Source organism: Castor canadensis, chromosome 5 (assembly GCF_047511655.1).
Source record: "Castor canadensis chromosome 5, mCasCan1.hap1v2, whole genome shotgun sequence".
Classification (NCBI taxonomy): domain Eukaryota; kingdom Metazoa; phylum Chordata; class Mammalia; order Rodentia; family Castoridae; genus Castor; species Castor canadensis.
In genome coordinates, this window is record NC_133390.1 from 72,956,365 (window position 1) to 72,980,743 (window position 24,379).

Consider the following 24,379-nt stretch of genomic DNA (forward strand, 5'->3'; position numbering starts at 1 on the left):
GAAACTAAAGCAGATACCTTAAAAGCAACTGAGGCCAATAGGAAAAGGGGACCAGGAACTAGAGAAAAGGTTAGATCAAAAAGAATTAACCTAGAAGGTAACACCCACGCACAGGAAATCAATGTGAGTCAATGCCCTGTATAGCTATCCTTATCTCAACCAGCAAAACCCCTTGTTCCTTCCTATTAATGCTTATACTGTCTCTACAACAAAATTAGAGATAAGGGGAAAATAGTTTCTGCTGGGTATTGAGGGGGGGGGAGCGGGAGGGGGTGGAGTGGGTGGTAAGGGAGGGGGTGGGGGCAGGGGGGAGAAATGACCCAAGCCTTGTATGCACATATGAATAATTAAAAAAAAAAAAGAAAAAAATTTGGAGGCTACTTAAAAGTCTAAACATTGATCTACCATTTGATCCAGCAATACCACTCTTGGGGATATACCCAAAAGACTGTGACACAGGTTACTCCAGAAGCACCTGGACACCATGTTTATTCCAGCACTATTCACAATAGCCAAGTTATGGAAACAGCCAAGATGCTCCACTACTGACGAATGGATTAAGAAAATGTATTTATACACAATGGAATTTTATGCAGCCATGAAGAAGAATGAAATGTTATCACTTGCTGGTAAATGGATGGAATTGGAGAACATCATTCTGAGTGAGGTTAGCCTGGCCCAAAAGACCAAAAATCATATGTTCTCCCTCATATGTGGACATTAGATCAAGGGCAAACACAACAAGGGGATTGGACTTTGATCACAAGGTAAAAGCGAGAGCACAAAAGGGAGGTATGAGGATAGGTAAGACACCTAAAAAACTAGATAGCATTTGTTGCCCTCAATGCAGAGAAACTAAAGCAGATACTTTAAAGCAACTGAGGCCAATAGGAAAAGGAGACCAGGAACTAGAGAAAAGGTTAGATTAAAAACAATTAACCTAGAAGGTAACACCCACGCACAGGAAATCAATGTGAGTCAATGCCCTGTATAGCTATCCTTATCTCAACCAGCAAAACCCCTTGTTCCCTCCTATTATTGCTTATACTCTCTCTACAACAAAATTAGAGATAAGGGCAAAATAGTTTCTGCTGGGTATTGAGGGGGGGAGTGGGAGGGGGTGGAGTGGGTGGTAAGGGAGGGGGTGGGGGCAGGGGGGAGAAATGAACCAAGCCTTGTATGCACATATGAATAATAAAAGAAAAATGAAAAAAAAATAAAAAAATAAAAAAATAAATAAAAAAAAAAAAAGAATGGTGCTGGCTACGTGCTGCCCCTGGTCAAATCTGTAAGGCAGGAGAGATGGGGGCCAGGAGTTCTAGACTAAAGGCTCTGTGTTGAGCTCCCCTCACTTCCCAGCTGCTTATCTGTAAAGTGTAGCCATTGTCCCCACTGTTGCTTTGTACCAGGTAGAATGAGGAAAGGGAAGAGAAGATGGTGGCAGAGAGCAGGAAAGGGCTGAGCAAGCAGTGCTGGTGCCTCACCTGTCCAAACACATACAGCAGCCCAATGGTGCCTCCTGTCTGCCCTCCGAGAACAGAGGAGATCATGGAGTAGACGCCACCACTGCCCACACCACTATGTTCCCCAATGCCGATGCCAGACAGCACAGTGACAAGGGCCACGAGGATGACGAAAGACACCAGAAGCAGGCCCAGGAGCACACCTGTGTTTCCCTGCAGTGGAACAGCAAGGAGCTTGGTCAGGGTTAGGAACAGCCCACCAGCCCCCACTGGGAGCAGTGACCACCTCCCCCACCCTGGAGCCACCGTGGGGTGATGGTAGACTGGGCCACAGAGGGGGCCAGCCAGAAAAGGACACAGAAAGTGCTACAAAGTCTAAGGCCAGCAAGAATTTCTACATGAGTGGAACCCACTTGCCTTCAAACTCTCCAGTGACTTCCCATGGCCTACAAGGTAAAGTCAAAGCTACTCAGTAGCTCACAAGGCACCTTCTAATCTGTCATGCTGTGCCCTAGCATGCAGGAACATGCACTCTCCCTGCCACCTCTCACCCATGCCAGTAATGCCCTTCCTGCTCATTTGTCTGGTTTGCCAGGTTAACTCTAATGCATCCTGGAAGACTTAGGATTTCCTCCTCCAGGAACTGCCCCTGCCATTTTTCCTCTGGGCTCCTTCAGTACCCAGTGCTTGCCATACCAAGTCTCTTTCCAGATAAGTCCCTACCTCTAGGCTGTGAGCCCCATAAGAGCAGGAACAGTTTTATTTCCCTTCATGGCCTGGGGGCTGAGCACAACCTCTGCACACTGAGTGCATACTAAATGCTTGTTGAGTGAATAAACACACTCATGCAGACAGACACACTATTCAATATACAAAGCAAGAGTACCAGAGAGGAAATGAACAAAGGACATGTCAGATGCAGTGCTGCATATTTTGTAAGAGCAGAGACAAAGGAGATTCTGGAAAGGTGAGACACAGGTGTGGTAGGTGTTGGAGAGAGATTTAGGAGTGGGTAAAGCCAGCTCAAGGGCAGAGTGACTAAAATGAGCTGAAGAGGTGTCCTGGAAGTCAGGGGTGCTCTGTTTCCTGTTCAGGGGTGATGTCTGGGCTCTACTGCTGGTCTAGGATGGAGAACAAGGACTGCAGCGGTCAGATATAGACAGCTGTCTGCCCTTCTATTTCCACTCCTGGAATTTTACTACGATTCCTACTAATTCCTGCTAATTTGTACAAATACTCTTGGGGGTATTTGCATTTTAACTCTTCCATTAACTGTGAACTTCACATGGACCAATCATGATCCCCTGGAAAAATTCCTTTCTACTGTAACACTGCCACCCAGTAGAGCAAGGAGAAGAAAAGCCCTCCGTTGGATAGATGTCCTGTCAGAGGCCACTGCGGGAGGAAGGCCTGAGAAGGTGATGCTCATCTGGTTTTGGAGTGACCACAAGTGACCTGGCCTGCGGGAAGCACTCAGGTTGCAGGCAGAGGTCTCGTGAAGAACCCTTGCAGCAAGCAAGCTGCACCTTTCCCCATTGTTCATGGAGACCTACATTTTCTTTCTCAAGATTTTTTCACGTATTTTTTTTAGCTTGGAATACTCTGTTTATTTTTATTAACTAAATGGAAATTGTTGGGGAAAATAAAACAGTATAGAAGTAAAATGTAGGGTTAAGGATGTAGGTCAGTGGTAGAACGCTTGCCTAGTGTACATGAGGCTCTGGGTTCCATTCCCTGCAGCATTAAAAAAAGGAAAAGACAAGAAAAAATTCATGAGAAGTGAGGAGCTGCAGCAGGGTGTGATACAATAGCTGTGACAAGGCAGAAGTAGTCACTGTTGCCCACACAAATCTTTGACTAGGAGGCCTCTGCCCATCTGACCCAGTGTGGAGACAGGAACAAGGAGAGTTTCCCGGGGGACACTCCAGGCTGGAAAAGGACAGGTGTCTGCAGAGAGGTAGGGTTCTGAATGCAAAGTGTGTGCTGGCCAAAGTGTGCAAATGCAAGGTGGGCAGAGCCAGCTCTGGGGCTGAGTGGCCTTAAAGTGAGCAGACAGGGAGCTACTGAGACTCCACCTCCCTTTGCTCAGTTTCCTCTTATATAAAATACAGAGGATGATACTATTTATCTCACAGGTGGTCAGGAAATACTAAATTTTAGGAGGATTAAATCCACTTAATGCACTTTGAACACCATCTGATATATAAATGTATGGCCTTATTTGCTATATTCGTATTTTGCTATAAATCTTAGGCTCTATTATAACTATTAATTGTTATTACACAACTTATAAATATGCCACTTACTCAATCTCCTCCTTAATGGCCAGATTGGAACATGAGGATACATGTGGACTCCCTCTAGAGAAACAGTGCCAATAGCAGTGTGGGAATGTGTACAAAACCCTATAACTGACAGATGCTTCACAACACCAGTGGGATCTCTAGGGGTAGAGGCAATAAATAACTGCAGTGATGAGATGGGGCCGAAGATCTCATAGGAGCTGACCAAAGCCCACTTGCCTCACCCCACTCCACCCATCACCCAGCCCCAGAGGGCCCAGGCCACATGTGAGTATGATATCTGAGCATGCTTGCTACTGATTTTGCTGAAATTTACATTTTTAATGAAATTCTATCATTCTATTCTCTTCCTCCATTCATACTTGTAAATTGTCTCCAGGTGAGAATAAATATTCTATACCAATAATATCTTTAAGTTTTCTTATCAGAACTGCCACTTCACCATTTTCCAAATTATTCTTTAGAGTTAATATTTACTATTTTAAAATAATTTTGGCATGATCTCTGCTTATTTTAACTTCATGCCATTCTCTACCTTATTTTTGGTATTTCATATTTGCCTTTGTTTTCATGATCAAATATGATTTCTCAGGTAAACTAATGTCAAAGCTGAAAACCAGAGATCACTGAGGGCAAAAGGATGTTATCTGTGTGATGGATAGCCCCAAAGAAGGCCCCAGTAAGCCCCAGTGAGCCCCAGCTCCTGATATTCCTGCCCTTGCATAATCCTTTAGCCTTGAGTTTCACCTATACCTAATTCTTTTTAAGTATGCAAATATTTTATTAGTCATTCAAAATTATCATATTGGTTGTAATTTGTTTAATATTTTTGGCTTCACTTTTGTAATAGCTCAGACATTAAAGGGCTGAATTAAAGTTCAAGTCTCTTAGGAAATCTGTTGAAAAATAAACTTGCTTAATGTCTTTTCTTTTCATCTCAAGGCATATAAAGTTCACATCCACTGACAGCCACAAACGGTTCAATTCAAATTATTTATAAATGCAAAGGCAATACTAGCATTGTAAACTTTTATGTCAATATAAGCTATGATTATTCATATATATATGGTTTTTGTGGTGGCACTGAGGTTTGAACTGAGGGCCTTGCTAGGCAGGCACTCTACCAGGCGAGCTGTCTCCAGTCCTGCTTGACTGGCTTGCCTTTTGTTCTAGGCAGCCTGTTTGGTCTACGGAAGTTCTACAGTGTGAGAACTGCTCAAGGCACACATCTGTATGGGAGGCCCTGGGACACTTTCAATCTAAAACATAAAGAAGGGAGGGGGAGGGGGAATGAAGGAGATTAAGGTGAGGGTATATGTTGATGGACTTCACACATTTGCATGAAATAGAACAATGAAATCTCTTGCAATTGCTTTAAGCAGGGGGTGGAGGGAGAGGATTGGGGGACAAATCATGGGAGCAGTGGAACTAATGTACAATGTAAGCCTAATCTGAATTATCATTATGAATCCCTCCCATATAGTGAATATATAATAAAAAAACTTTTTAAAACCATAAAGAAGAGTCCCTTTGTTCCCTGTGCAAAGACAAACTTGTGCCCCTCTGACCAAGCACCCCCTCTCCCCATCACATAGTGACATGTAGTGAGGAGCTGTTGCTTTAGGAGGGCACACAGTAGTGATGTGAAGAATAGAAAGGGTCACAGCTAGAGACAAAACCGCCCATCTGATCTCTCTGCCCGTCCCTAGTCCTGCTCACATGTGCCCTGCCTACATGTAGTTAAATTCACAGTAAAGCTCCATGGGAACCTCTGAGAACCGAGTTCTCAAGGTTCTCCTTTAGAAAGCAGAGCCCACTATGCACTGTGCTTGCCTCCCGTTTCATGTTTCTGGAGCATCTGTGCTTTAAGGTATCTGTTACTGGCATTGTGGAATGCCACGGGTAACAGCTTTCCATGTCATGAGACCACCAGAGACTCCAGGGCCAACAGCTTATCACTCACCACCAGCCAGCCAGTCCTCAAGAAAAGGACAACCCCAAAAATGTTGATCATGCAGGATGTGAACACACCATCCCAGGTCCCAAACAGCACTGGCTCCCACACAAACAGCTGGATCTTCCACCAGGGCTGGGGCTGGGCCAGGGCCCCCTGCAAAAAGAGCACAGGAAGTCAGCTGGGCTGCCATCAAGGAGGGTCAAGGAGAGAACACACACACACACACACACACACACACACACACACACAAACACACACACACACACACACACACACAGTGTTGAAGACTGACTCTATAACGAGATCCCTATTCTCTCCCAGTAGCAGCAATTGCTCTGCCCAGATGTATCAGAGATGAGTTGTCCAAGCAACCCAACCCCTTTACTTCTCTGGTTGCTCATGCAGACTACATTTCTCAGCCTCTTTGCAGTTATGGTCATGTGACTGAGTTCTAGCCAATGGCATGCAGGTAGAAGCAATAGCAGAACATTTTGAGTGTGGGACTGGGAGTCCCAGTTCAGTCAAGGTCACTCACTCTGGGCAATGCTCTTTCCCTTCAGCCCTCCAGTTCTAGGAACAAGTGAGGGCAGCTCCCAGCAGTTATTAATTTTCAGATAACCTTACTTTATGCTTTTTGCTCCTTCAGCCCGTTTAAAATACCTGTGGGAGTTTCTGTTTTCCTATCTGAATACTGAAATGGTGACTCCTACACCTCCTTCCCTTCCAAGACCCTAGGATTTTAAAGCTTCATTTGGCAGTTTTTTTGGGCTAAGAATTGGGTCAGCATACTCTCTGTTCATTTTTCCAATTTAAAAATAACAAAAGCATTTATAAACACTCAAATGGAAACTCTTTGCTAAGACTAAAAGCTAGTGAGAATACTAAAATGATCTCAAACAAAACTAGTAGTAACTCATGCTGTGAACTGCTCTTGCATAGGCTGAGCAATTAATCTAAATTCAGGCATCAGTAGAGTCTTCCAGTTCCCTTAAACTATACAGCAGTGATTAATGAATCTCTGTGGGGTGGAGTAGGTGGGGAGTGGAAGCGCCCAACTCAGAGTCACTGTGTGCAATGAGTCTGTAACTGGTGCTCATGTGTTATTTATAAACACAGCAAGGAGGCAGAAAAGTCAAAAGTCTAGGGGAAAAAAAATCTAAGATCTAGAGTCACAGGGACATGGCTCCTCAATGGATGAGAACAAGGATGCACCCATGACTGAGGGTCAAAGCTGGAATCAACTACACTTGCTCATCTTCCTCTCCTACCACACACTCAGATCAAGGAAGGGTGTCAAAGAGAATAGTGGTCATAAGAGTCTGGAAAGGGCAGGGGAGGGATAGAGGGAGGTTGGATAAGGGGCACCTTACAATTAGGTAGGAGAAATTAGGCCTAGTGGTATACAGCACTCCAGGGTGACTAGAGTTTACAACCACTTATTATACATTCCAGAAAAAGTAGAAGAGAGGAGCTCAAAGGTTCTCATCACAAAGAAATAATCAATGTTTGAGAAGGAAATGCTAATAACCCTGACATGATCATTACACATTGCATACATGTATTGAATTAGCATACTGTGCCCCATAAATATGTGCGAATTTTGTGTGTCAATTAAAATTTAAATAGACTGGAGGTATGGCTCAGGTGGTAGAGGGTTGACTTTGCAAGCATGAAGCCCTGAGTTCAAACCACACACACACACACAAAAAAAAAAGATCAGGGAAATGGGAGGAGGATTCAGAAAAGATCAAGGAAATGGGAGGAGGATTCAGAGTTCAATTCGAGGCCAGCCTGGGCTACTTAGCAAAACCTTGTCAAGGAAGGGAGAGAGGGAAGAAGGAAGATGTTCCTGAGTGCCTCTACCCAGTTGTTTCTATTGCCTGGAGAAGAGAGAGGAATGGCTGGGATGAAGGGCAATGATAGTTAAGCCAGTTCTCAGCTATCTTGCTTAGGCCCCAGGAGAGAGGTCCCAACTCTTGGTAGCTGTCTTTAGAACTCAGTTTTCCTCAGATGTGGGTCCCAGTCACCAATTCCAAAGTAACAAGAATATCATTCAGGAGGATCCAAGATGGTGACTAGAGGGAGAAAGCAGACAGCATGATATCTGTCAGTCAAAAATCTTCCTGAGACACTGGAGCCACTCTTGGCAGAAAAAAACCACCAAGAAGAAGCAAAACTCCAACACCCTGAACTCCCAGCCCACACAAAGCTTCTCCATACCACGTTACACTGAGAAACCAGGAGGGCTCCTGCTCCACCAAACACCGGCTCCAAACCTGCTTGGGAGATGCAGACCAACAGGTGAGCAAATAAGCAGCACGTGGTATTTCCACAGCCACCCCTGGGATAAACCAGCAGAGCCCCCTGGACAGACTGACCCCTGCCCCACAAAAAAAAAAAAAAAAACTGAATAATAAACAAGGAACTGAAAAGGACACACAGCAGAGGGGGCAGGGTGCCCTGAGCATACCAGAGAAGCGGGGAGAGGCAAGGAGCTGCTCTCCACGTGAACTTTCAGTAAACAAAGCCTGCAAACGTAGCCAACTGGCAGTAGGCAACAGATGAGCTGCTGCCTGAAATAGGGCAGACAGTGGTTCACAAAGCTGTCTCCTGACCCAATCACCTGGCAAGACAACAACAGAGCTACTGCTTAAATACTAACACCAGGATTGGATGCTGAAGGAACAACACCAGAACTACTAAGATTGAAACTCCATTGTTCCTGAACCTGGAATTTTTTTTTTCTTTTTTCTTTATTCTCTTTCTCTCTAAGTGCTTGTCTTGTTCACTGTTGGTTAGTACACCATCTCTCCCTGTTGATTTCTTTGGTTCTTTATTTCTTTTCTTTCTTTCTCTTCTTTTTCTTTCTTGGTCTCATTACTTTTACTATTATAAGTTAGCTAATATTAAATTGCACACAGAACAGGGACAGAAACAGCACCAAGTGGAATGATGGGAAGATGAAAAAGGGATGGAAACCATTCTCCCCCCAAAAATAAATTAGTACAGTATTCAAAGGGAAATGAAGAAAATGGATACCCAGTTCCAGACCCCAACAAAACAAAGATAGACTATCCCAAGGAACCCAACAAAGCCCACAAGAACATCCTGAAAGAAGAAATCTTGCAAGAAATCACTGAGAATTTCATGGTGATGTTACTAGACAAGGTCAACCAAAATGTATAGGAGGCACTCAAGAAATTCCAAGACAATGAAAAATAAAGAATATGAGAAGACACAAAAACAAATAAGTGAACTCATAGGAGCCCTAAATAAATACCAAAGTGAAACAGAGAACACCATAAATAGAGAGATAAGTGAATTAAGGACAAGAATTGACAATATTAAAGAGGAAGTGACTCATGATATGGAAAACTTCAAGAAAAAAAAAAAGAAACAGAAATACAAAACACAATGGAAGGCCACTCCAGCAGACTAGAACAAGCAGAAGACAGAATCTCAGAACTTGAAGATGAAATGGAAATTAAAGGAAAAACTGAAGAACTATTAGTCAGACAACTCAAGACCCAAAAAAGGAATATGCAAGAACTCACCGACTCCATCAACACCAAACCTAACAATCATGGGCATTAAAGAAGAAGAGGTACAAGCAAAAGGAATTCGTAATATATTCAACAAAATAATGACAGAAAATTTCCCAAATCTAGAGAAAACTATGCCCATTCAGGTACAGGAAGCCTCCAGGACACCAAACAGACTTGACCAAAATAGAACTACCCCACAACAATTATCATTAAAACAACAAGCACAGAGAATAGAGAAAGAATATTGAAGGCTATAAGAGAGAAAAAAAATAATAACATACAAAGGTAAACCCATCAAAATCACAGCATATTTCTCAACAGAAACATTAAAAGCAAGAAGAGCATGGAATGAGGTATTCCAGACACTGAATAAAAATAACTCCAACCCTAGATACTCTACCCAGCAAAACTATCATTCAAAATAGACAGAACAATAAAAGTCTTCCATGATAAGCAGAAGCTAAAACAATATATGAACACCAAGCTGCTACTACAAAAGATTCTTCAAGGAATCCTGAACACAGAAAATGAAAGCATACAAAATCATGAGAGGACAGGCAGTACCAAACCACAGGAGAAGAAAAGGCAAGAAAGTAGAGAGTAACATTATTTAGCTGCACACAATCAAACCCTTAAACAATAAAGACAACTAAATGACAGGAATCACCACATACCTATCAATACTAATACTGAATGTTAATGGACTTAATTTCCCCATCAAAAGACACCCTTTTGGAAAACTGGATTAAAAAGGAAGATTCGACAATCTGTTGCTTACAGGAGACTCATCTCATTGACAGAAACAAGCACTAGCTTAAGGTGAAAGGCTGGAAGAAGATTTACCAAGCCAATGGCCCCGAAAACAGACAGGAGTAGCAATACTTATCTCGGACAAAGTAGAGTTCAAACCTACATTGATCAAATGAGATAAAGAAGGACATTCCATGCTAATAAAAGCAGAAATACACAAAGAGGAAATAACAATTATCAACCTACATGCATCCAATGTCAATGCACCCAACTTCATCAAACGTACTCTGAAGGACCTAAAAACATAAATAAACTTCAACACAGTGGTAGTGGGAGATGTTACTACCCCCCCATCACCAATAGATAGGTAATGCAAACAAAAAAATCAATAAAGAAATCCTAGATCTAAATCACACCATAGATCAAATGGACCTAGCCGATGTCTACAGAATATTTCATCTAACTTCTGCACAATATACATTCTTCTCAGCAGCCCATGGAACCTTGTCCAAAATTGATCATATCTTAGGGCACAAAGCAAGCCTCAGCAAATATAAGAAAATAGAAATAATCCTATGCATTCTATCTGATCACAATGCATTAAAACTAGAACTCAACAACAAAAACAATACCAGAAAATATAGAAACAATTGGAAACTGAACAACACATTGCTCAATGATCAGTGGGTCACTGATGAAATAAAAGAAGAAATTAAAAGTTTCCTGGAAGTTAATGAAAATGAAAACATGACCTACCAGAACCTATGGGACACAGCAAGGGCAGTCCTTATAGGAAAGTTTATAGCCATGAGTGCATATATTAAAAGGACAGAAAGATCTCAAATCAATGACCTAATGTTATACCTCAAACTCCTAGAAAAACAAGAACAAGTGAACCCTGAAAGAAGCAGAAGAGAGAAATAATAAAAATAAGAGCTGAAATCAATGAAATAGAAACGAACAACAAAAAAAACATACAAAGAAACAACAAAACAAAAACCTGGTTCTTTGAAAAAATAAATAAGATTGACAAACTCTTGGCAAACCTGACTAAAATGAGGAGAGAAAAAACCCAAATCAGTAAAATCAGAAATGTAACAGGGGAGATAACAACAAACATCATGGAAATCCAGGAATCATCAGTGACTACTTTGAGAATCTATATTCTAATAAATTTGAAAGTCTTGAAGAAATGGCCAGATTTCTAGATACTTATGACCATCCAAAAGTGAAACAAGAGGACATTAATCACCTGAATAGATCTATAACACAAAACAAAATTGAAGTGGCCATCAAGAGTCTCCCCAAAAAGAAAAGTCCAGGACCTGATGGATTCTCTGTTGAATTCTATCAGACCTTTAAAGAAGAACTGATACCAACCCTCCTTAAACTGTTCCACAAAACAGAAAGGGAAGGAAAACTGCCTAACTCATTTTATGAAGCCAGTATTACACTCATCCCAAAACCATACAAAGACACATCCAAAAAGGAGAACTATAGGCAATCTCCTTAATGAACATTGATGCAAAAATCCTCAATAAAATAATGGCAAACCAAATCCAACAACAACTAGAAAGATCATTCACCATGACCAAGTTGGTTTCATCCCAGGGATGCAGGGATGGTTCAACTTACACAAATCTATAAATGTAATACAGCACATCAATAGAAGCAAAGACAAACACCACTTGATCATCTCAATAGATGCAGAAAAAGCCTTCGACAAGATCCAACACCACTTCATGATAAAAGCTCTAAGAAAACTAGGAATAGAAGGAAAGTACCTCAACATTATAAAAGCTATATATGAAAAACCTACAGCCAACATCATATTTAATGGTGAAAAACTGAAACCATTTCCCCTAAAATCCCCACTCCTATTCAACATAGTCCTGGAATTCCTAACTAGAGCAATTAGGCAAGAAGAACAAATAAAAGGAATACAAATAGGTAAAGAAACTGTCAAAATATCTCTATTTGCAGACCATATGATCCTATACCTTAAAGACCCAAAAAACTACCCAAAAACTCATAAACACCATAAACAGCTACAGCAAGGTGACAGGATACAAAATCAACTTACAAAAATCATTAGCTTTTTATACACTAATAATGAACAAACTGAGAAGGAATATATGCAAACAATTCTATTTACAATAGTCTCAAAAAAAAATCAAATACCTAGGAGTAAACTTAACAAAGGATGTGAATGACCTCTACAAGGAGAACTACAAACCCCTGAAGAAAGAGATTGAGGAAGACTACAGAAGGTGGGAAGATCTCCCATGCTCATGGATTCACAGAATCAACATAGAAAAAATGGCTATACTACCAAAAGCAATCTACATGTTTAATGCAATTTCCATCAAAATCCCAATGACATTCATCACAAAGTTTGAAAAATCTATCCTAAAGTTCATTTGGAAACACAGAGACTGCAAATAGCCAAGGCAATACTCAGCAAAAAGACTAATGCTGGAGGTACCACAATACCTGACTTCAAACTATATTACAAAGCAATAGCAATAAAAACATCATGGTACTGGCACAAAAACAGACATGAGGACCAGTGGAACAGAATAGAGGACCCGGATATGAATCCACACAATATAACCAACTTGTCTTTGACAAAGGTGCTAAAAATATACCATGGAGAAAATACAGCCTCTTCAACAAATGTTGTTGGGAAAAGTGGTTATCCATCTGCGAAAAACTGAAACTAGATCCATGTTTATCACCCTGTACTAGTATCAACTCAAAATGGACCAAGGACCTCAATATCAGATCCAAACTCTACAGTTGGCACAGGAAAGAGCAGGAAACACTCTGGAAGTAATAGGTACAGCAGACAAGGACTTCCTCAATAGAACCCCAGCAGCTCAGCAACTAAGAGAAAACATAGACAAATGGGACTTCATAAAACTAAAAAGCTTCTGCTCATCAAAAGAAATGGTCTCTAAACTGAACAGACCACCCACAGAGTGGGAGAAAATATTTTCCAGCTACAGATCAGACAAAGGACTGATAACCAGAATATATAGGGAACTCAAAAAACTAAACTCTCCCAAAATCAATGAACCAATAAAGAAATGGGTAAGTGAACTAAACAGAACTTTCTCAAAAGAAGAAATTCAAATGGCCAAAAAACACATGAAAAAATGTTCACCATCTCTAGCCATAAAAGACATGCAAATCAAAACCACACTAAGATTCCACCTCACCCCTGTTAGAATAGCCATCATTAAAAACACCACTAACAACAGGTGTTGGTGAGGATGCGAGGAAAAAGGAACCCTTGTATACTGCTGGTGGGAACACAAACTAGTACAACCACGCTGGAAAAAAATTTGGAGGCTTCTTAAAAATCTAAACATAGATCTACCATTTGATCCAGCAATACCACTCTTGGGGATATACCCAAAAGACTGTGACACAGGTTACTCCAGAGGCACCTGCACACCCATGTTTATTGTAGCACTATTCACAATAGCCAAGTTATGGAAACAGCCAAGATGCCCCACCACTGACGAATGGATCAAGAAAATGTGGTATCTAGACACAATGGAATTTTATGCAGCCATGAAGAAGAAGGAAATCCTATCATTCGCAAGTAAATCGATGGAACTGGAGAACATCATTCTGAGCCAATGTGGTTGGACTTGGGTCACATGATAAGGGGAGAGCACACATGGGAGGTATGGGGATAGGTAGGAAACTTAAAACATGACAGTATTTGATGTCCCCACTGCAGAGGAACTAATACAGAAACCTTAAAGTGACAGAGGTCAATATGAGAAGGGGATCAGGAAAGGTCAGTTTGAGATGAATCAACTTGGGTTGTAACACATGTGTACATGGAAACAATACTAGGAATTCTCTGTATAGCTATCTTATCTCAAATAGCAAAAACACTTTGTCTTTCTTATTATTGCTTATACTTTCCCTTCAACAAAATTAGAGATAAGGGCAGAACAGATTCTGCCTGGAAGCGAGGAGGGGTTGGGGGGAGAGGGAGGAAGTGGGGGGTCGGGGGGGGGGAGAAATGACGCAAACAATGTATCCACATATGAATAAAGGAATTTTAAAAAAAAGAAGAAGAAAAGATGGCTGACAGAAAAGAAAAAAAAAGAATCTCATTCAATGTTCTACTAGACATTCAGGTTGGAAAAGAGAGGTGGCAAAAAGGCTATGCTATGCCTGGGATTTAGAGATGCAGGTGGGTAGGAAGAAAACAGTGAGGAGCAAATCAGTCCCTCAGAAGAGACACCAGAAAGTCACTCAAGGGGCAGCTCCTCTCTCCCCAGGACCCTCAGCCTGCTGAGCAAGCTTGACAGGCTCCAGAGTATACCAACTGGTAGCCCGGTCCTGGGATAACCGCATCTTGGATTGGTCACAACAGAGTCCTCCTTCCCAAACTCTGGGACAAGAAGACAGGCCCCATCCCTCTGCACCCAACACTGGGAGAGCCATGGTTGCCCAGTGAGTGCTTTCAGTTCCCAGAGAACAGCTTTTCTCCTGTGACTAGAGAACCTCCAAGCGTGAGCATTGTCTAAAAGGCAAGAAACAGACTAGAGCAGGAAATACCCTCCATCCTGCACCCAGCAAGCTGAGCTGAGAGACACAACAGTCCTACCAGGGATGATGATAGAGTTTAGACCCAGGAGTCTTTGCCTCTAACAGCCACCTGCCAGGCCTTCATGGACGCTCCTGAAATGTGAAATGTGAGATGATGCCTTTTCTGTCCTCTGGCAGGCGGAGGAAAAGAAACCAGGTGAGACACTCTGCTTTTGCCCACCAGGTCAGGGGTGGGTCAAAGCCAGACATTGCTTGTCCTTCCTCCTCCCAGACAAAATCCACCTGCAGTGATTAGTTGTACTTGGATTATGCCTTACCCATGTGAACCAGCAGCTTGCTTTCTGAGCATTAATTATTTAATTGTTAATTAGATCACAGAGAAGACCCTCTGTCTGCTGCTGAACTATGCCCCAGTGGGCAGACTGGGGAGCTTCATTCCTCTCCCCTAGATCTGATCAGGCATCATGTGCCAGATTACAGTGACCAAGAGCTGGGCAGGAGGCCAGCACAGCCACGGACTCTAGGGGACGGAGTCCACTTTGTGGTACCTGCATAAAATGCAGACAGCTTCACGCCTGCATCATGTGTTTTTTGTAAAGTCAAAGTGAAATGATAATTATGAAAGCTTTGTGTAAGCTTCCAACACCACAGATGGTTTTAAATGTGGGTGAGGATTTCTTCAGGGAAGCTGGAAGGCAGACAAAGAGAAGATAACTCTTATTGAGTTGAGTGTGCCATTTCTATTTCCCATAGAGCTCGTCTTCATGATGAAAGTGGGATCCTAGGTTTATATTTCAGCCCTGAAAACTGCCTCACTAGCCCTGCCCAGTCCCAACCACGGGGGTGCCTGCCTTCTGTGCTGCAGCAGGAGTTTTAGAGTGGACATCCAGGGAGTGCTCTGCAGCTCCACTGACGTGGGATATAGAACTGGCTTTGCAGTGGGAGGCAATGATTCTACTGGAGTGGTCAAAGTCCGATTTGCCTGGATTAGGACCTGGGCAACCTCATTGTGGGTACTGATGTAGCTATTCCTTGGTTTCCTCAGCCACAGAACTAGTTAGAAAGCCAATGTCTAAATCCTTCGTGCTTCAGTAATTCCTTCATGCTTGATCTGAGACCCCTCCACGCTTCTTCATGCTCAGACTTGTCCAAGGCTGTGACTTTCTCAAGGGCACAAACTGGTCACACAGTGGCACAACCCTAGCAGTGGAAAGACCCCTAGAGGCTGTGAAAACATTGATGCTGATGCAAAACCCCTGAGCTTTCTGTCTCCCAGGACCAACAGCAGCTGCTTCACAAGCATGATCACTCCTGTCCTCAGAACTCAGAGCCATGGACACACACTCTGGACACCTGGTGCCATCCCACAACTGACAGAATCTCACAGCAGCAAGACCATGGCTACCTACACAAGAGTTTCCCTTGCCCTTCCCAACCTCTGGGGCAAAAGGGCAGAGTCTTTCCTGTAGGGGTCAGTCATTGATGTCTGCTACTAGAACGTCTATTCAGATTTAACACAAGGAGGAACATGGACCCTAACACCCTCTCCTGCAATAACAGGAAAGCCAGTTAAAATTCCATGGCAGGCCTGGGGGTGTGGCTCAGCAGTGGAGTACTTGCCTAGTATGTGTGAGACCCTGGCTTCAATCCTCAGCACAAAAAATAAGAATAAAATAAATAAACTGCAAAAAGCTTATTCTAGGTGCTTTGGTGGATCAACCAAAATTATATCCATTTAAGAACTCTTAAGCCAGGCCCACATCTATAATCCCAGCTACTCAAGAAGCAGAAGCAGGAGGTTTACAAGTTCGAGGCCATGCCAAGAAAAGTTAGCCAGACTCTTTATCTCAAAAACAAAATACAAACAAAAGGCCTGGGAGTGTAGTTCAAGTGGCAGAGTATGGTGCCGGGGGTTCAATTCCCAGTATGGCAAAAGAACTCTTATGTAATGTGTATACCCTCTCATATAGTTTAGGTTTTTATGTTAATAAACAAATTATAAATTATTATAACAAATTATATGTTAATAATATTCTACATACTCAAAACAAAATCAAATCAATGAGATTGGGAGGTAAAAATTAAAATAGAATGCAGAGAAACAAATTAACCTAGCTGTATTTCAAATGAATAACATGACCATACTTAAGATAGAAAAAGAACTAAGCTGAGTGGCTTTGAATACTGCCTTCAACCTAAAGACAAAAGTAATTTTATCTAGAGTTAAGAACTATCTAGAATTAATGTTAAATTCTAGATAGAAAGTTTGGAAGTTTTATAAGGGTACGAATCTGCTTTCCGTGAATTATAGAATTGCACAAATAGCTAAATATCTTGACTAGAAGTCAAGTTTCTCACTGTTGGAGAAGGGAGTTCCAATGAAGGAAAAGAGGAAGGATAGAAGAATGAACCCTGTACTGAGAAAGTGAAATTGGAGGTATCGGTTTGAATTTATGGTTTTAAAATGTCTGTAGAACAGGTTACTCCAGAGGCACCTGCACACCCATGTTTATTGCAGCACTATTCACAATAGCCAAGTTATGGAAACAGCCAAGATGCCCCACCACTGACGAATGGATCAAGAAAATGAGGTATTTATACACAATGGAATTTTATGCAGCCATGAAGAAGAACGAAATGTTATCATTCGCTGGTAAATGGATGGAATTGGAGAACATCATTCTGAGTGAGGTTAGACTGGCCCAAAAGACCAAAAATCGTATGTTCTCCCTCATATGTGGACATTAGATCAAGGGCAAACATAACAAGGGAACTGGACTTTGATCACATGATAAAGCGAGAGCACACAAGGGAGGGGTGAGGATAGGTAAGACACCTAAAAAATTAGCTAGTATTTGTTGCCCTTAACACAGAGAAACTAAAGCAGATACCTTAAAAGCAACTGAGGCCAATAGGAGAAGGGGACCAGGGACTAGAGAAAAGATTAGAGCAAGAAGAATTAACCTAGAAGGTAACACACATGCATAGGAAATTAATGTGAGTCAACTCCATGTATAGCTGTCCTTATCTCAACTAGCAAAAACCCTTGTTCCTTCCTATTATTGCTTATACTCTCTCTTCAACAAAATTAGAGATAAGGGCAAAATAGTTTCTGCTGTGTAGCGAGGGGGAGGGGGTGAGAGGGAGGGGGCGGGGGTAAGGGAGGGGGTGGGGGGAAGGGGGGAGAAATGACCCAAACATTGTATGCACATATGAATAAAACAAAAATTTTAAAATAAATAAATAAAAATAAAATGTCTGTAGAAAAGTAGGTAAGTATACAAGTGTCTGTTTATGTTCATCTTCCTCCTGTCCATGTAAAGGCTCTGTAAGCAAAGACATCTCAGCAGAATGACTGTACCTAGGTCTTGTTTTCTAGATAACATTCCTAACTCTAAGGAGCCAGGGCTCTTGGAAAAAAACCACTGATTCAAGGCTGGAGCAGAGAAAGTACAAGATAAGTATATAATGACTTATACCAGAAAGTAAGGAAGTGGTTAAAAAAAACAAACAAACAAGGATACATCAAAAGGATATAGAAGCCAGCTTGAAGGGACTCCAACTAACCAAATGTGGCCCAATTTGATCATCAAAATAAGTAATAAATAGCAAAAATAATAGTAATGGAACACAACAGAATAATAGGAATAGAATAAGAATCTGAGTCCATACAGGTATAAATAAATAGGTAAATTGAAATATGAGCAAGAAGTCTTTTCTTTTTTGACAGGGTCCTAGTATACAGCTCAGGCTGGCCTTGAACTCAAGAGTCTCCTGCCTCAGCCTCCCAAGGACTTAAATTATAGGTGTATGCTACCAAGCCTGGCTAAAGAAGGCTCTTTTTGTACCATGCAAAACAAACTAATACATGTGGAATGAATTATGGTGTTAGAAGATAACCATACTGATCCAGCCAAGAATCGTCAATGGATGCCGTAGCTTGCTGGTGAAAGATTGATGAGGAACAACAGACTTCAGAGTCTCAGAGTGAGCCCAACAAATTGTTTATTAACTATCACAGGAAAATTATAAGTCCAGAGTGGATTAACATAGTGGACACCACCTTACATAAGCAACCAAAGTTAACATCACAAAGATGGGACAAAGGGAAATTGTGTACCTCCTAATCAATGCCTTGAGAAGGTCACAGCAGCTGGGTACAGTGGCTCATGCCTGTAGCCCTAGCTACTTGGGAAGTGGAGGTCAGAAAGTCTGTGGTTCTAAGTCAATCCAGGCAAAAAGTTCACAAGTGTCCTTCTCAACCAATGGCTGGGCACAAGGGTGGGCACCTATCATCCCAGCTGTATGGAGGAGTACAAATAGGAAGATTGGATCCAGGCCAGCCCAGGCATAAAGCGAGACACTATCTCAAAAATAACTATCTGAGCACTGGTGGCTCACGTCTGTAATCTCTTAGCTACTTGAGAGGCTGAGATTGGGAGGATCATAGTTCAAAGCCAGCCTGGGCAAATAGTTCAAGAGACCCTCATCTCCAAAATAAACCAGAGCAAAATGGACTGGAGGTGTGGGTCAAGTTGGAGCACCTGCCTTGCAAGCACCAAGCCCTGAGTTTAAACCCCAGTCCCACCAATAAATAAATAAATAAATAAATAAATAACCAATGCAGAAAGGACTGGCAGAGTGGCTCGAGTGGTAGAGCACCTGCCTAGCAAGTATGAAGCCCTCAGTTCAACCCTCAGTACTGAACAACAACAACAAAACCCAACATCACTTTTAATTCTGCCAAAAACACACCACCTGAATCTAATCATGGGAGATCAGGTCTCAAACTGAGGGACATTCTACAAAAGAATGGGCCTCTGTGTCTAAAAATGGAAGACAAGGAAAGGCCAAAAACTGTTCCAGAAAAAAGAGAGGAATCTAAGAACTAAGTACAACGTATCATCCTGGGACCGGGAAAGGGAATGGGAGGAAGCTATAGGGATAGTAGTGGGATAATTGGGAAATTTTGCAAATGGAACTGTGGATTAGATCATAGAATTTAGCACTGTTAAATTGCTTTCACTTATTTTTAATATTTTTTTGGCTGTACTGGGGGTTGAACTCAGGACCTTGTGTTTGCTAGTCAGGTGCTGTACCACTTGAGCCACGCCACCAGCCCAAATTTCTTGATCTTGACAAATATACTGTGGTTGGGTAAAGAAAATTCTTGTTCTTTGAAAACACATACTGAATTATTTGTGGCATTTGTAGATAAAGAATGGTAATGTCTGAAAACTATTTCCAAATAGTTTAGGGAAAAATATGTGGGGGGAAAGGGATACAGGAAGAGAGAGAGGGAGGGGGAAGAAAAAGGGAGAGAGCAAAACAGCAAAATGTTAACAAGTGGCAAATCAGTTAAGAATGTGTGGGTTTGTAGGGATTTCTTGTACTATAAGTTATCTGTGAATGTGAAATTTTATCAAAACAAAGTTTAAAGATAAAGAGGTTGTACAGTATTATCAATGTATTTAATACCACTGAAGTATATACTTAAAATTGCTAAGATGATAAATTTTATGCTCTGTATAATTTACCAAAATAAAAGATTGGATAAATAAATAACTTCAGTAAAAAGTCTTTTGTGAAAAGATCCCAGATACTTATTACTTTTTTTGGTGGGATTGGGATTTGAACTCATGGCTTCGAGCTTGCAAAGCAGGTGCTCTATTGCTTGAGCCACTCCTCAGATACTTCTTAAAAAAAAAAAAAAGCCAGTTTCCTCACTCTCCTGAGCCTCCCAACATGGACCAGGTATGGTGACACCCTTTTATCCCCCCAGTCTTGCTTTCCAGTCAACTTCAGTCTGAAGATAATAATATTTGACTTGACTCTTTCAAGAGCAAGACCACATTTATATAGCTTTTACCACAGTATATTGTTACAATTGTTCTATTTTATTTTTAGTTTATTGTTAATCTCTTACTGAGCCTAATTTGTAAATTAAACTTTATCACAGGTATACGTATAGGAAAAATTAATATACGTGGGGGTCTGTATTACCCATGATTTTAAGCATACACTGGGGATCTCGGGATATATCCCCCAAGGACAATGGGGGACTGCTGTGCCTACTAAGTATGGGTTAGTTGAATGAACGAGTGAATAAATGAACGAGAGCTGGAGATGTAACTCAGTGGTAGAGCACTTACCTAGCATGCACTAGGCCCTAGGTTCAACCCCCAGCACCAGGGTGGGGTTGGTTGTGAGGGGACAATAAATGAACAAAATGTGCTGTAGAAAGGGACATCAGGATCTCTTCACAGATGGCAGAGGAAGCATTTTACCACCTTCTCAATTACCGTGGAAATGACAGGAAAGATGTGGATTTTCTTTAAGTATGAAACTATAACTAGAAAGGGAAAAACAAGTGCCACTAGTCAATGAGACATTTGGAGGGACTCCTGCAGAGGGTTTGGAGGGGCAGAGAGAAAGCAAAGGGTGGAGCAGCACAGGTAGCTGAGCTGAGCAAGGGCCATCTTCCAGGGCACCTGAGACGCTCAGGTTCAGAGCCATTTCCTCTAGGAGCAGATTTGGGCCCCGGAGAGCCACGGGGTATTATGGGATCTTGAAGCCTTTATCATATATATATATCATATCATATATATATATATATATATATACACACACATATATATGGAAGAAATACTTGTGACACATATACTGTAAAAGATGGAGGGTTGGTAAATGGCCAGTATGACTGCCAAGTCCCTACATGTCACATGAAGTGGTATAATATTAACTCTAAATAAACCGTGAAAAGTTTAAAATGTATATTAAATCCCTAGAATGGCCATTTTCAAACTTTTGTCTCAGACTTTCTTTTTATTTCATTCTCTCTCTCTCTCTCTCTCCTCCCCCCCTTCTCTCTCATTTTAGTGCTAGGATTGCGCCCAGGGCCTCATCCATACTAGGCAAACTCTCTACCCCTGTTAAATCTCCAGCCCTCTTTACAGTCTTAAAAAATATTGAAGAGCTCAAAAAGTTTTTGCTTATGTGGAATATTTACCATATTAGGAACTTAAAAAAAAGAGACATATTACATGTTTATTTATTTTGTATAACAACAATAAAGCCATTTCTTGTTAAGATACATGACATTTTCATTAAAAAAAATAACTATTTTCCAAAATGAAACCATTGTCTCTTTGTGAAAAGGAAGGTGCCATTATACTTTTTTGCAAATCTTCTTAAAGTCTAGCCTAATAGAAGACAGCTGGACTCTCATATCTACTTCTGCATTTAATCTGCTGCAATGTCATTTTTCAAGTACTGTAAAAACCCGACTTCCCACAGTTCTTAAGTTAGAAAAGGAAGGAGTAACTTACTACCCCGATGTATGTGTGGAAAAAAATTAAGCACCAAAAGATAAGTCACCAGAAAAGGTGACAAAGGCTATCAGACATAGAGGTAGCAGTTACAAATCAGAATTAAAGAAAACCTGAAAGAAATTAAGACCTTCATACAATTAATATATGCTAATAAAAATGTAAAAAAAAAGAAATTAAGACCTTCAAGCAGCAGCCTTAATGGCTTATGACTGTTTTCTTCTACATGAGTCCAATAGCATCACTTGGTTATTGGGTTAAACACATGCACACACATGTACATACACACATGACATTCCACACACATGTACATACACACACGACATTCCACCCACATGTACATACACACATGACATTACACACACATGTACATACACTCACGACATTCCACACACATGTGCATACACTCACAACATTCCACACACATGTACATAATACACTCACGACATTCCACACACATGTACATACACACATGACATTCCACACACATGTACATAATACACTCACGACATTCCACACATGTACATACACTCACGACATTCCACACACATGTGCATAATACACTCATGACATTCCACACACATGTACATACACACATGACATTACACACACACGTACATACACACATGACATTCCACACACATGTACATACACATGACATTACACACACATGTACATACACTCACGACATTACACACACATGTACATACACACATGACATTACACACACATGTACATACACTCACGACATTACACACACGCGTACATACACACATGACATTACACACGCATGTACATACACACATGACGTTACACACACGCGTACATACACACATGACATTACACACGCATGTACATACACACATGACGTTACACACACGCGTACATACACTCACGACATTCCACACACATGTACATACACACATGACATTACACACACATGTACATACACTCACGACATTACAGTTACAAATGCTGTTTAGTAGGTCCTGTTCAGGGTGCATACCAATGTGTGTGCAGAAGGTGAATATGGTCAACGTACTTGACGTACTTACACAAAAACAGAACAATGAAACCAACTGACATTGTTCCAAGAAGGGAGGAAGGGAAATGAGGGAGAATGATGGAGGGGGTGAATCTAACCGAGGTACATTGTAAGCATATGTAGAAATGTCACAAGGAAACTCACTATACAACTTAATATAAAAATGTTTTTAAAAATAAACAAAAATAAAGGCTATTTATTGGTTTTAAATTTTTAGAACAAGCTATATTAATGAAAAACTGCTGGATCCTCATAGCTCACATAGCTATTTGGGAGGCTGAAGTTGGGAGGATTGAGGTTCGAGGCCAGTTCAAGCTAATTGTTCTTGAGACCCCGTCTCCAAAACAGCAAACGCAAAATGGACTGGAGGCATGGCTGAAGTGGTACAGCACCTGTTTTACAAGCATGAAGCCATGAGTTCCAACCCCAGGCCCACAAAAAAAAAAAAAAAGAAAATGTTCTTTACAGTTACAGAAAAATGTAACTTTTATAAACCTTGACAATGTAAAAATAATAATATAAGTAACAAAAAGTCATAAATGAAACGAGCAAAATGGAAGGAAGGATATGTGTGCCAATGTCTAATTTCTCCTATCAGGAAACAGTAAGTAAACTGATAGTAAATTGATAACTTGATCAAGAAACTGAGGTATAAGTACATTGTTTAAAGTGATCATGAAAACCAGGACCTATGTGCAGTGACTGACTCTGGGGAGAAGGAGAGAAGGATTTTTACTTTATGTCATTCTGAATTGTTTAAATACTTTCCCCTGCATACATGTAGTGCTTCCATGACAAAAAATATTAACTTATTTTTTTTTAAAAATTACATTATTAGAAATATCTTTTAAAAGAACAACTTTTTTTCTGATCTAGTATTAGCAGTCCTGTATAACGGTATTTGGTGGATATCTGTGATTCGAATCATATTTTTAATGCATTGATAGAATGAAACATTGAAACATGGTGAAGTCTTTTGAAAAATTAATGCATGTCCCAAGACTTTTGCATCTTTAATAAAATAATAATTTGCTTGTTGGTGTTCTTTACTGATATCTGCGTAAAATAAAAAATGACTCAAAATGAGTCATGGCTTTCTGTTTCCTTTTAGTTAAATTCTGTGAATTCTGAGATTCAGGTTGGAGCAAGGACACAACTATTTCTGGCTTGCTGATGGTTGCATATTGTTCAGTAATCATCCCAAGACTGTAACCAGTGACACAGATCATGGATGTGATTTACCAGCCCAGCAGAATAAAAAAAGAATACCTCAGAATTTTTACACACACACACCCTTTCGAGATGGATGGCTTTTATGTCATTACCTTTTTCTCTTTCTTCATGCCGGGGAGGCATGAAGAAATAAAAACAAACAAAGGAAATGTACATAGGGTAGTGCTGTAGGCCTTTAAG

The 24,379-nt window shown here is 40.9% G+C and overlaps 1 protein-coding gene across 4 annotated transcripts in view; it reads right to left on the bottom strand.

The window, feature by feature from the left end:
* The window catches only part of Slc12a8 (solute carrier family 12 member 8), a 172,068-nt gene that overhangs the window by 137,017 nt on the left and 10,672 nt on the right, over window positions 1–24,379 (bottom strand). For 3 of the 4 annotated variants that reach the window (XM_074073345.1, XM_074073346.1, XM_074073344.1), the window contains exons 3-4: window positions 5,730–5,876; window positions 1,485–1,676 (exon numbers count right to left, since the gene is read on the bottom strand). In XM_074073345.1, the coding sequence (XP_073929446.1) occupies window positions 1,485–1,676; window positions 5,730–5,876 (339 nt within the window). The remainder of the gene's footprint in view (window positions 1–1,484; window positions 1,677–5,729; window positions 5,877–24,379) is intronic. The other variant, XM_074073347.1, reaches the window with a different exon arrangement.